The sequence below is a fragment of the Acipenser ruthenus genome, chromosome 10 (genome assembly GCF_902713425.1).
Source record: "Acipenser ruthenus chromosome 10, fAciRut3.2 maternal haplotype, whole genome shotgun sequence".
Classification (NCBI taxonomy): Eukaryota; Metazoa; Chordata; class Actinopteri; order Acipenseriformes; family Acipenseridae; genus Acipenser; species Acipenser ruthenus.
The window spans coordinates 2,345,972-2,359,743 of NC_081198.1; the positions used below are offsets into that span (position 1 = coordinate 2,345,972).

Sequence of the window (13,772 nt, forward strand, 5' to 3'; positions counted from 1 at the left end):
TTATGAGTTCCAGCCTGTATATGTTTTATACACTACAGTACATTACAGACAATGAAAGCTTGCTAAATGCCATTAACTATCTGGTGATATTCTGAGGAGCAACCAGCGTGGACTGCAAAGTGGCAGCTGGGAGCAGCCCAGGAGCCAAGATTCTAAGGGGAGAGCAGGTTCTCTGATGTTATATTAAACTGAGAGGATTTCTTCAGTAAAGCTTTATATAAGGAATCCATTATAACAAAGTGATTATACACAATCTGTAAACATGTTATTAGTTATTTTATTAACAGTGTATAGATACAAAACGGTCCAAAATAATACTAAGATGGGTTCACAAACTCTAATTAGAGCTAATCTTGGACTACTTTACCTAAGGTAACATTACATAATGTCCAAGTGCAATCACATGAAAATGTTTTTGTTTCCAATACAGTAAACAGAGCTATCATATATTAAACAGCCCTTGTATTATTGATTGTTACTGTAGAACTTAAGTGTAATAATGACCTTCTTCAGATGTGCTGAGTTTGAATTTCCAACACATGGGGACAAGTGGGTGCTACCCTTCTGTACGCTGTCTTGTCTGCTCAGTGTTGGTCAAAGATGGATTCAAAACCCAGCTCAACAACAGCTATTCAATTCCTTTTATAGAGGTCAGTTCGGGACTTGTTGCTTTGTGCTTAGTAGCTCAAAATGCAGATAAAACTAATTATACCAGTCTGAGACCTTTAATTTGTGTGTTGCGCTGCTAAGTGTGTTTTAAGTGAGATTCTTGAATGAGGTTGAAGCAAGTGAACTGAGAGATCCTGCAGGGTTTTAGCAGCGGCAGTCTGAAAAGGACATTAATCCAGTATCCTTCAGCACTTCTGAAGCACAGTGTGAAATACATAAAGGACTGGGTATAAGGATAAAAGAATCTGTTCTGATGAAAATGACTATAAAAAACAGAGAACAGAATTAAAAATAAATCTTAAAAAAGAGGATATAAAGATCAGATTATTGAGAAAGAATTGAGAAAAGTTGACAAACTGAATAGAAATGAACTGCTTGAATATAATAAAAGGAAAAAGTGGGTTAAGAGAGTACCTTTATTAATTACATATTCTAAATTATTAGAAGGGATGCAAATTTAGCTGACATTCTGGTACATAACAGACATAAATGGATTGTAGACACATTACAGGACATTCAAACCTGTAAGAGCACATGTAAGGTATGCAAATACATTTTTAAAGATAAAAATGAAATCACAGATAGAGAAAAAAAAGTACTCAATCTTACAAAATCCCTCATGCAAATCTAGCAACCTTGTTTATGGTATATTTTGCCAAAAATGTAATCAAATTCAATATGTAGGAGAGACAGGTACAACATTCTACAAACGCATACAGACTCACCGATCAAACATAACAAATACAAAAGTAAATGAACTAGTGGTTCAGCATTTTACAAAGAACAAGCAGAACAGGAATGACCTAAAATTTGTAGTTTTAGAAAAAATTAAATTAGACAATGTACAATATAGAACACGAAAATAAAATAAAGTAAGTACCATGATGCTTGAAGGTTTAAATAGAAAGGCATAGTAGACATTTACATCATCAACTACAGTATGTGGTGAATGACATCACAATCACATTAATAGATTTAAATAGAAATAAATGAGTGTAGTTGTCATGACATCCAAAGCCTGTAAGCACCTCCACTGTTTTCAAACACACTTTCCCTTGACAATGGTATGTAAACTTACCGGAACGTTGGGAAGTTGGCTCTTTTGAGCAAAAACTCTCTATATATAAACTTTACACAGCTGGATTGTTCACAGGAATGTTATATTACTTTCAATTAGATAAATTACTTTCAATTAGTTTTGGAGAGGATCCGGTTGAACCATCAAAGCTTGAATCTTGCCATTTAATGATTAGTCACATGAACTGGAGCAAAGGTTAAAGATTCCCCAACTGCTGTAAGAGCGATATATACAATTTAATCTGAAGAACTTGCTTCGGTCTGTGCCCCATGCAATATTTAACTGTCTTCTATCAACCTAAAGTATGAGATGAGATGATGACAGTTAAGGAACGCAGTGGGAATCTCAATTCTGTTTTATACAGACAGCCTCAAGCAATGGTGACTGTCTAATAGGAATCCAGACTGCCACTATACTCTACTGAAAAAACTACAATGGCAAACTATTGGTTTGTATTTTCACTTTTATAAAGTTCGAACTATAAACCCTGAAAAAAAAGTTTTTATCAACCGTTATAAAAGTGTATTGCAGTATACAGTGCCATGTTAAAAGCACAGTGAAGTGTAAAAGAGGTAAAACCACATGGTTCGTGCAGTCATTCCCTAGTGGAATGAATATGAGTGTCGTGCACAATTTGACCTTCAGTTGTCTGCATGTCCCTAGTTTTTAACTGGCTGTTTAGCTTTAAAACATTAGATCCGTCTTTTTGACTTTCTTTTCTTGGTTTACATTGATTTTAATAACTGGCTAAGATGATCATGGTAATGAGAAGGAAGTGCTTGGAAAACCAAGGAACAAATAAAGATCTTGAATAACTTTACCTTAGACCAGCGTTATAATTACATTTCTGCAAATTTAGCAAATCGATGAATGATTGAATAATAATAAAAAAAGGAAGATAGGGGGATGAAACACTAATTTAGGCATGGTGCTGGAATCCAGCCATAAAAAATACAAATTGAAAACGATGGACAAATATGGCATGAACAATGTTCACTTTACATTTTATCATGCCTAACAAGATGCATGTTGGCATTATAGGAGAGCAGAATACATTTGTTAAGGTTTTGCTTCAAGGCAAAACAGTTGAATCCCCAGTGGCTTCGGACAGTGCTTTATACATCCGGGAAGCCTTTTGTAAAGCATTCTGATGTTCTAAAGTTCAGAATTCTGTTTTTCCAAGCATGTCAGCACATTGGCTTATTTTTTACACTGGGAAGGAACAAGCAAGGGCATTGCGTGATCTAGTCTCCACCAATCCAGTTTATTTGAGAGATATTATTACCTACATCGTATTACATCCATAACCCCCAACACGCAATCATAAGTTGCATGCACAAACGCTTATAAAAGACTTGACTCTTATGCAGCTTTGAAGAATTCGGATGCTTTGGTAGTAAAGTTGTAGAACAAAATGCACTTTATTTGTTGTTGCTTGATGTTAGAACAGCTTCTATCACTTGTTTCAACTTTAGAAGCCGAGCACTTAAGCAAATACCTCTTTACCACAGTGAGACTTGTTGCCACATGGTACAAACGTGAATACAAATCTTTTCAATGCATAACCGTATAACTTAAAACAAATGTTTTCATCATTGCTATTGTAAGGTGCAGTACTATAATTGAAATAGTTTATATGCGATCAATGAAACAACATGAAGTCCAAGATTAGTGCTAGCCGGGGTCTTTAATAGCAGCCACTAAGAGTTTTGTTTTAGTAGATTATTGATAATGTAGGTTTGGTGATTGGTATCGCCAATGTGTGAAATATGTTGACCGTGGTTAAAGATTCTCACTTGACGAATCATTTAACTGAGCTGTAATCACAGCTATTAAATGAACTTTGCTCTCTCTCTCTCTCTCTCTCTCTCTCTCTCTCTCTCTCTCTCTCTCTCTCTCTCTTTGTCCGACCGATTCTGCGTCACTACTTCAGTCACAAAGCTGCCTGAGAAGAATAACAAAAAAGACATTTGATTATAAATTCTCTTGTTTGGTTTCGATTCAGAAAACAAAGTGGAGCTGACTGGTAATGTAAAAATGGCATACTATTTATTGTACAGCAGCTGTTTTGACATAGAAGTAAGCATTGTCTATGACCAATAATAAAAAATATTCATTACGTATACAGTGTTAAAATACTTTGTGAATCGTCCGTTTCTTTTACCAAATTGGGAATGTTTGTTGCATTGACAGTTTTTCATTTTGTGGGTTGTATTTGTTTTAAGTTATGCAAATACCTTCATTGCTATTTTTGTGAAACCTCTCTTTATTTTCCCTTGATCCATGAAGCAGCAAGTAATGATTTGTAATAACGCTGTAAATAGATGTTTGTCTCAGGGGTTGATAGGAATGGCATTACATTTTAAGAAAGTTGATTTAGCCCTGTACAGTGCTGGTACTGAAAGGGTTACTGCGTGTAGCTCTTGTTTCTGCTGCTCTTTTTGCCTCTAGATATTGCACTTAAGTTGTTCAAGATCAAGGGAGGGATGTCAATAGTTGCCTATTAAAAAATGTGTTGAAGTGAAACCTTGTGTCAAAGTCATTTAAGGATGCGCTTCCCACGGCTAATGAAAACAGAATCCTGCCTAATAAACCTCAAATAAGCCATAGTTTACTGGCCTGGAATAGGTTTAGCTGAATACAAATACTATGCAACTCTTCATATTTTGTGGCTAACAAGAGTTTATTTTAATTGCTTTGGTGCTGTCTTTGTCTCTTGCTGATCTGCATTAGTCATTGGGAACGGAACCTGCACTTATCAGTACTGTCAGGGAGAGCCACAGCAGGCACTGACTGTGGAATTGCAGTACCCATCCTCAGGATGAAAAGCATTGTAAAGCAAGCGCTTGACAGGCATACAATGGTTTAACTGCCAGAACCCCAGACTTTACATAAAAATGTCTCCATCTGATTAAAGAGCACTGCTTTGCAACACAAGAGAGAGATTTCAGATTACAGATTTCAAATTCTCAATTAGTACCATGCCACTACATATTTGAAGTATGATAGATACATTGTATACAGGTGCTCACGCCTTTTTGTAATTTCTATGCATTAACCTATTTTGTTGTTGGCATTTATAATGTAATTTTCATGTAAACTCATGTGCAAGTACATGTGTTAGATCAATTCTTTTAGCCTGCAGACAGAATTTAATCTATTCAGTCTTGAACAAAGAAGACCACGCAGTGATCTGATTCAAGCATTCAAAATTCTAAAAGGTATTCACAATGTCGACCCAGGGGACTTTTTTGACCTGAAAAAAAGAAACAAGGACCAGGGGTCACAAATGGAGATTAGATAAAGGGGCATTCAAAACAGAAAACAGGACTCACTTTTTTACACAGAGAATTGTGGGAGCCTGGAACCAACTCCCCAGTAATGTTGTTGAAGCTGGGACCCAGGGATCCTTCAAGAAGCTGCTTGATGAGATTCTGGGATCAAACGAGCAAGATGCGCCGAATGGCCTCCTCTCGTTTGTAACCTTTCTTATGTTATGTTCTTATATGTGTGTGTACTGCAATAACCACAGCTAGGATTGCACAGGCTCATTTACATCACAACCACAGGACCTCTCAGCCCTACTGCAGCTGGGCAACAGTTGCGATTTCATGAACCCGTTCTAAGACTGCAAATCCAGGTGCCCTGTGCCAGCTCTCATTCCTCTACAACATCTAAGCTTTGGCTTTCCAGCACTAAGACCCAAATCTCAGGACTGCTAAAATAAAAAGATCATAAACCAGCCTGTTTTCCTTTGTACTGTTTTACTAACTGCCAGCTGGACAGGTTGCACAAACATGCTTTGATACAGCCAGGGGCTAGACAAAAAAAATATCCATAACAATAATTCAAATAAAAAATAAAAAAACTGTCATAAAACCATCAAAAGGCTGTAGAGCCACCTTGATAAGCAACATGCATCACACCTTAAAACAAATTATTCAAGCCCTCTATACTACCTGGTAAGGTGTAAAACACTTGCAGGAATCTATGACCTGACAATTGTCCAGGAAGGAGAAGTCCCCACAATGAGAACAGAGGCCCGTTCCCTCCAGACACAGTTGGCAGCCAGCTCTACCCTGTTTCAGCTTTTTAATCAATAGCCATATTAATTTCTTGTCACAAAAGTCAAACAAGCCTGCTTAAAGATAGTCTAACCTCCTGTTCCATCCCAGTGTGGGAGTAGTCACTGTGCCAAGTCCTGCTTTCCAAGTTACACGCCCTGTCTCTGTTCAGAGCAATTGGTCTGTCACTCTTGTTCTGATTGTCAAACACTTTCCATGAGTTTTCCTTATGTAGTGGTTAAAACTGGGATGATTAAACTGAGACAATGAGTGAAGTTATTATAACTTGTTTGTGATGCATTGCATTTTGAAAATCTTGCAGTACTTGGCGGAATGAATGGTGTGTATTAACTCTGACCTAAATTAGACAAGACAGTCAAAGAACAGATTGAGTGCCGTTGTGACCTAGATAACGCTGATTTGAAGAACAGGTGCAGGCTAAATTCACATGCACTGGTACTTAATAGAATACATTAGCTACAAAGCTGGCTGTTGTTTGATGCTGTTTTATGTTCCGATATTAAAACGTAAAATGGTCATATTTCAAAACTTTGATTTTTGCTTTTAATGCTTTCTTTACTATATACAGTTTGATACAAAATGCATAGACTTCAGGACTCTGTTTCATCCAGTTCTTTATGACTGAATTGACCCTGTTGAAAATCTGTTGCATTATTAAGGACCCTGTTCGATCAACGTCTTTCAACAGAATGGACTGGGAGAGGCATGGTTTTGCTTGACCCTGAGGTAAAACTACAAGAAACTGTCGTAGTTAAGTGGGCAAACTTTTCAGCATGTTCTGCCTTCAGCATAGTTTTAACGTTTTGAGGTTATCGATGATACTGTCCAACCCTGCCATATAAAAGATTGTATAATTACCAGCCTTACAGCAGGGGGTATGGAATGTGTGAGTTCTACTGAACTGTGTATTTTGATTGGAAGTATCTGTGAGTGAGCCTTCTTTTATTCTAAAGTCTTGTAAAACACAGAATTGCTACTGAAACTAGAAACCAGCTGCTCAGCACTCATCGGCCTACTTTGAACATCCTGCATTTGTAGGATGGCTTATTCTGAGAGCACCATGCTAATGATGTCCATAATATGCATGCTTCCAAGTAATCCTGACACTGCCACACAGCTAATAAAAAATGATTTATTCTGAATAAACTGCTTGTTGTCTGTGTGCTCACCGATATGCAGTCCACTGCTTGTTTTTTCTGCATGTGCAGTACAGTAAGTGATATCAAAACAAAAAAAAACAATAGAAGAATGTATTTGAGGGCTTTTCTTCTTCATTGATGCTATTATCCAAAAATACATTTCTGGATATTGTAAATTTAAACACAGAAGAGTTTTAATAAGTGGGTTGTGCATCTGTCACCTTTTTATTGTAGAACAGTAATTTGTGTGTGTCTAGCCAAGGTGAAATACCATTAACTAATTCCTCCTAAAACATTAAGCTGCAAGTGAAAACTGGTATGTTTCCAAACAGTGTGAACATTTAAATAGGTGGTTCAAGGCACAACTTTTATGCAGAAAGTATGGCTTCTCCCATAGGACAGGTTAGCCTAGTTTAAAAAATACTGTGTTTCTGCTTTCATTGAGCAATCAGCTAGTGTGTGTGTGTGTGTGTGTGTGTGTGTGTGTGTGTGTGTGTGTGTGTGTGTGTGGGTGGGTGTGTGTGGGTGTGTGTGGGTGTGTGGTCCACTCCAGAGTTTTATCATATTCAAGACTCCCCCTCCTCTGTTTAAAAGAGCATCATACTGAGGGTTGTCACTGACAGAAATGGGCCCTGTCATGACTAGATAGGCTTATTTACCAAGACGATATGAAAAGAAACTATTAAGGGATGGTTTACAGTGAAAAGACCTGTCACCTTACTGCCTGCTGAACACCAATGACAGGGATTGCAGGCTTAATAGACACAGGACTTGTATTAGAAAACTGGTTCTGGCAGTCCAGAAGTCCTTGCAAGATCTTAATGCATTTGGTTTAAACGTTTGTTATTGTTGTTGTTTTTTAACCTCATTTGCAAGCATGGGGAGCCTATAATATATGTAATATTGCGTCTTGAAATGGTAAATGTAATCATTTTTGTAAATGAATTGTTTTTCTGCTGTTTTCTAATGCTGGGCTTAGCTTATCTGCATCAATACATGTAAAAGAAAAATACTGTCAAGTATATATACTGTTTGCAGTACTGAAGAACCTAACCTAGCAAGTGATTTATTAACTCTATTAGTTGTGATGTTATAAATCGAAATTATGATCTATGCAGATATTATTCATATTCTGCACTCCTTTCATTATTTATCAGGTCCAATGTTGTTTGAACCCATAAATCAACTGGAATTGAATATTATGTAAATTTCAAGTGAGAGTAATTAGCACATCAAAGAGGGCAACAGACCTGAAAGACTTTTCCAGGGGGGCTGGTTGGGGTACAGAGGTGTGATGGTTTGTGAATACCTTGCAGGCATTCGTGTGCAACCCTGTGTCAATCAGTACATGCAAAGTATGTACATGAGTACCTGGACCTCAAACGCTTTCCTAACTATTAAGGTGCAATATGTACACAAATTCATTTTACATTCATTAATGCACATTTTAAATCATGTAGCAGAGTATCGGTTTGCCCTGACTACACTGCAGTTTGCCCTGACTGTCTGTAGTCTAATGTATGTCAATGAAGGCAGCAAGAATAAAGGTTTTGGTAACTAAAAAAAAATAAATTGCAATTGTACCTCCTGGTGCCTCTGCAAAGCAGCCTGTGAAGATACGCGTCTAGTATTGGGTTTTCTGTTCCTGCATTTGTATTCATTATGTTTAAGGAGGACCTTTGTGTACTTAGTTAAAGCAGGTTTATAAGGAGGTTCAAATAAAATAAATGTAGGAAACTAACCTCACCCCCTCCCCCCCTTCCACAAAAGAAATGTTCGGAGGCTTTTTTAACATTGTATTGTCTCTCTTTCTTTTTTCATGTAGCACTCAAAGAGAGTGACTGAGATGCTCTGTCTGGGCTAGAGTATCTGAGGGACTGATTCGCAGTCTGTTGGAGAGCAGTTCTAAATGAGCCTGTGTGTGTTATTGGATCTGTTTGAAGAGGAATAAGGATTTAATAGGATGTCAACAGAGACGGAACTCCAGCCAGCTGTTAAAACCAGCACGAGAAAGGAGTCCAAGAAGAAAGGTAAGGCCGCTGGGGGTTGCTCCACTCGCTCATTGGTTTACAGGAGCTGTCTGCCGCCCAAGACAAACGCAGCGGCTGACCTGAACTGAATATGAATACAAGTGCAGGTATGTCAGTGACACTTTTCATTAAGTGTCTCTGTGTATTTACACAGTAGTTACTTAGTAAATGCGTGTGTACTTTCACATAATTACAATGTTATATTATGCATAGTTACAATGTACTTATTGTGTAAATCCTTTTACATTATAGAACCCTAACCCTAACTCAAAACCTAACCCTAACCCTTTTTTGATACAATTGTGCAAAAAGAATTACACATTAAGTACATTGTAGCTATGCATATTAACATGGCAATTGTGTAAGCACACATTTACTAAGTAAATGTTAAGCAAATGCACAGTAATTAGAGACACTTAATGTAAAGTATTACCAGTATGTCTCTTGGTACAGCTCTGCTTGTACTGTACAATCGATTTGTGGGTGCAGTGGGAGGTGGTTTAGTGGGAGGCTGTGAAACCTGGTTTCAAATCCAGCCATGAAGATCTGTGTTTCATTCCATCCACCCGCAAAGCTTTAGGATGTGGCATGAATGCACAAAGATTGTAGGCAGGATGGTATTGTGGTGGATCCGTTGAGCTGTCCTGGGTTCATATTACATCGTCACAGAGTGGCGAAAAGGCTGCAAGGAGAGAGTTTGATGCTAAAACTACTGCTATGCAATGTAAACAAACAGAAAGCCTACACTGAAGTGTTAGGTGCTGAATTAAGTAGACTGCACAGTGTAAATAGTGTAAACAGTCATCGAGAAACCATCATTTAGCAATAAATTGGACATGAACATGAGCTCGCAGGTCATTTTTCTGCAAAAAAGTTTGATATTCATGGAGCATTTTCTGATGGAATAAATGTTGTTTTGGTGAAATGTTTCTAGACTGTAGTTACATAAGGCGACAGCAGTCTAAAACCATTTCATCTGTGTCAAACTGCATTTTATATAACACTTTTTTTTTTTCAATAACTGTTTGTGAACAGGGCCCATTCATTATTTTATTTGTCTGAGATGTCACCTCCGTGGTTTGCTGGGTCAAGAGTCAGAAGGAAAGATAGAAGCCTTGTATCAAGCTTTCCTCTTCTGTACATGATTTCAACCCCCTTCGTACCTCATTGTAAGTGAACAACATAGCCACACATAGCCACTGTTTAACTTACACCAAGCATCAAAGGTAGCTAACAAAGCTGTTCTGATCCTTGCCCTGGTCTTGCTGCTGTGACAAACACACTTATATTTACTCTTCCAGAATCACTTCTGCACACAAAGCTTCATAATAGACTTTCTCTTTCATCTTCACAAACACAAGCTTTAACCTGACCTCGGTTCAGATCTCACCGAAAATATATTCCCTTCTGTTTTCACCAAATACAGTCTTTAAGACCAGTCTCGGTGCACTAAGGAGCTTACGATTTGCTCAAAATGGGCTTCTTGAGTCATTCAGCTAGAGCTAAAAATTATTTGCAAAGGACTGGATGTGCATGTTACAGCATGAAAGCCACTCATCAGAGTGCAAAAAGGATCCCAACCGCCTTCCTTTCACTTATTAACAGAAGTGGCAATCGTTTCATGATAAAGCATTCCACAAAGTACAGTATTCGAGATTGTATAGTGCAGTTACTAGAGCTACAGAATAGAAGGATTATATAGCAGAGCAAACCTGCACGGCTTAAATTATTGTATTTTTTTTTAAATAACTTTAGACAGCATTCCCCTTTTATATAAACTAGTATTATTATCCTGTATTACCTACCAATGGTATTTTTCTTTTTTTTTTTTTTTTAAACTTAGCTGGTCTATTGAATCTTGTTTTGTGTTCCATATACCAGGATTTAATGATTTAATGACCAGTGTAATGATTTAAAGGGTTGTTGTAATTTGTAGCTGAAAAAATAGTTCCTTCAATGGATTCACATCCATGTATTATATAGGTCTCAAATGTGGACCTTTGAAAGGGAAACATGTGTTGTTGTTTAAAACATGATATCTGGTACTTCACTAGGGTAACGGCATCTCTGTATGCAAGCCATGCTTTATGACTGTCTTGTACTTCCTGGGTCATTTCACTTGGAGGGAGGGGGAAATTGTCCCCACCCCTCCACTGGCTTCTTTCCTGTTAATAACTAATCAGCTGCTTCCCAAAATGACTGACATGCTTTGCTGCCAGTAACATGCTTTGACCCAGAAGACACTGCTGTAACAGACTTCCTGGAGGGAAAGCAAACTGAGAAATGGTTAAGATTTATGGAGTTATTTTGTTAGCTACAATGACTTTAAGATCCCCACCCCCCTTATTTACAGTGCTGTCGTTCGAATGACAAAAACAGACATGGACGCCCAGGTCAGTCACTAAAAGGCAGATTGTCATGTTTTGACATTACCAGTTATAACTGAAACTGAAGACATTGCCCACCTCCAAAGCCCTGTTCAAGGCTTTTGACAGCACCAGGGCTGCCCACAGACATGGCACTTGACAGCTCTTTGTAGTTCTGTCACCGTGATTATCTCTGAAGTGCTTCCGCAGAGAGAGGGGGTGGGAGCAGTATTAAAAAAAGGAAGAAAGTGATAAAAATCCATTCAAACTGCATTACCAAAACTTGCGGTCTTAAATGGAATTTATTTTATACATTTTCAAGCATTTGTTTTTAACGTTACTCTAAGGTAAAACATTTTTAATTCAACAAAAAAGACTTTAAGAATACACCCTTTAACATAAAGTACAGTGGGGACTAGTCATTTTTTTTTATTTTGTATTCATAATATCAAGTTTGATATCAATGAAACTTACGTAGACTGTTGTTAGAGAACAGTTTTATGAAGATGAAACTGTATTTTATTTATAAAAACAGACTTTGAAAAGACATTCTTTAAAGACTGAAGGACTGCTCCATGGGCCAAATCAAAGCTCTGGAAACTCCCCCTCACTCACCGGTGAATACATTAGCTACATGTTCCATATGGTTATTAATAAAAGCTACAGTACTCTAAAGGTACTTGAGAGATTCCCAATACCCTTAGAAATGGTCCTGTAGCATCCTGAATAAAAGGTTACTATGGCAAACTTTCACTGTAATTTTGCAGTTTTCCCACGCCATGGTTTTCAATATGATTTATAATTCTTTACCATTGCCATGCTTTCACTATGCTTTGCAATTTGCCATGCCTTTGCTACTGAATGGTAAACTTTTCTAAGGGATGGAGGAGCTTGGGGTGCATGGGAGTGTTTGGTCTGGAAGTGAGGGTGGTGCCTGCTGCTTAAACAATACCCTATCCCCCCAGTCACTGCATTTCTATTTGTGAACATATTGAAAGTGTATTAAAGCCCTGGGGTGACAGGTTCCTTCATGATCCTGTCAGCCTGTGCTGTAATCATATTGAACTGTGTCACTGAACCACACATAGTAAATAAGAGCCACTGAGGTGTAAAACTCTTACTTTATTAATATTACATGAAAGCAAAATGGCTTTGTGTTCCAGAACGACGATAGTTCTGTTTTACCTGTGATTCTAATATCAAGTTAGGAGTGTTGTGCGAACCAGAAGAGCATGAAGACGGTGCTTGAAGACAATCTTTACATGGAATGAAAGATGTATTTTCTCAGAGCTGTGGAGTGATTGCTGTATCCCAGGATTCTTACACTGCATTTTCATCTGCCAGCGGAATTGACTTGAAATGCATCTTGAAATCAGACTTGTTAACTTTTCTTCAGCATCACTTCACGATCAAATTGATTTCAATTGGGACTCGCTCCCAGACCCAGTTTGGATTGCGAGCTGGCAGAACTCAGTCTCTCCAAATCGTGCTGATGGTAGATGTTACCTAATGAACGTTCAATGAAGGACACATAAGGCATGTTTTAAATCTCTGATGCAATTGAGATAGCAATTATGCGGATCATCTGTGACTTTTGTGTAACGTCCAGTAAGTTGCTGGTTAAATTGTAGATTGTAAACTGCAGATATAACCAGTCTGATTTGGAATGAGATGAGATTGAGTTTGGCTGGTTTTGTGGTGCAGATGGATATCTGGCCTTAGTTTTAAAAGCTTTCCAAACCGCTATTTAGATTCTCTTGTCTGTTAGGAAGGTATAGTGCTTTTAGAATGTTGGATTAAGTGGTTTATTCTATCAGGGCTCCTTAAAATTCATAACCTTCCAGTGATATGTCAGGTATCTATACTTGGCTTTTAATTAGGTCGGCACTCTGCAGTGTTTTTTAAGTTTCACAGTTCTTGGAGATGACATGGAGAGGATGTCATTAAAGTTTGATTGTATAAATGCATGAGCACTGTGGAGAGCCATGGAAATGAGAGCAAAGACACCAAAGTCCATAAACAATTAACATGAAATTGGTGTTTCAGTGGATCAGGTGATGGAAACTAAATGATTTACAGAGCTGGCATTGCAGAGATATACTGGTGTCTGTGTTGTTTGATATTTCATATACCCTGCTCCAAACTGAATACAATGTTGCCATTAAGGTCTTTTCAGCGTCTTGATTGGATTTTTGACTGATCGATAACTCCGGTTTCCATGGCGACCCTCTTACCTTTTTTTCCAGAATGCTTGAAATTTCTGCTGTTTTTTTTTTTTAACCAAACCCAAGCAAAAAAAAAAAAATATGGTTCGTGTGTTAAGTTTAAAGGACTGTGTGCTGCTCACTAATGGTTATTTGTTAAGCAAATGTGTCCCTTTACCAGTTAAATGTTGTGGCAGCTTA

At 37.8% G+C, this 13,772-nt stretch overlaps 1 protein-coding gene across 13 annotated transcripts in view; it reads left to right on the forward strand.

The window, feature by feature from the left end:
- The window catches only part of LOC117407190 (disabled homolog 1-like), a 164,666-nt gene that overhangs the window by 102,067 nt on the left and 48,827 nt on the right, over positions 1-13,772 (forward strand). For all 13 annotated transcript variants that reach the window (XM_059031487.1, XM_059031486.1, XM_059031489.1 and 10 more), the window contains exon 2: positions 8,797-9,001. In XM_059031487.1, coding sequence (XP_058887470.1) covers positions 8,935-9,001 — 67 coding nt within the window. In that variant the 5' untranslated portion in view covers positions 8,797-8,934. The remainder of the gene's footprint in view (positions 1-8,796; positions 9,002-13,772) is intronic.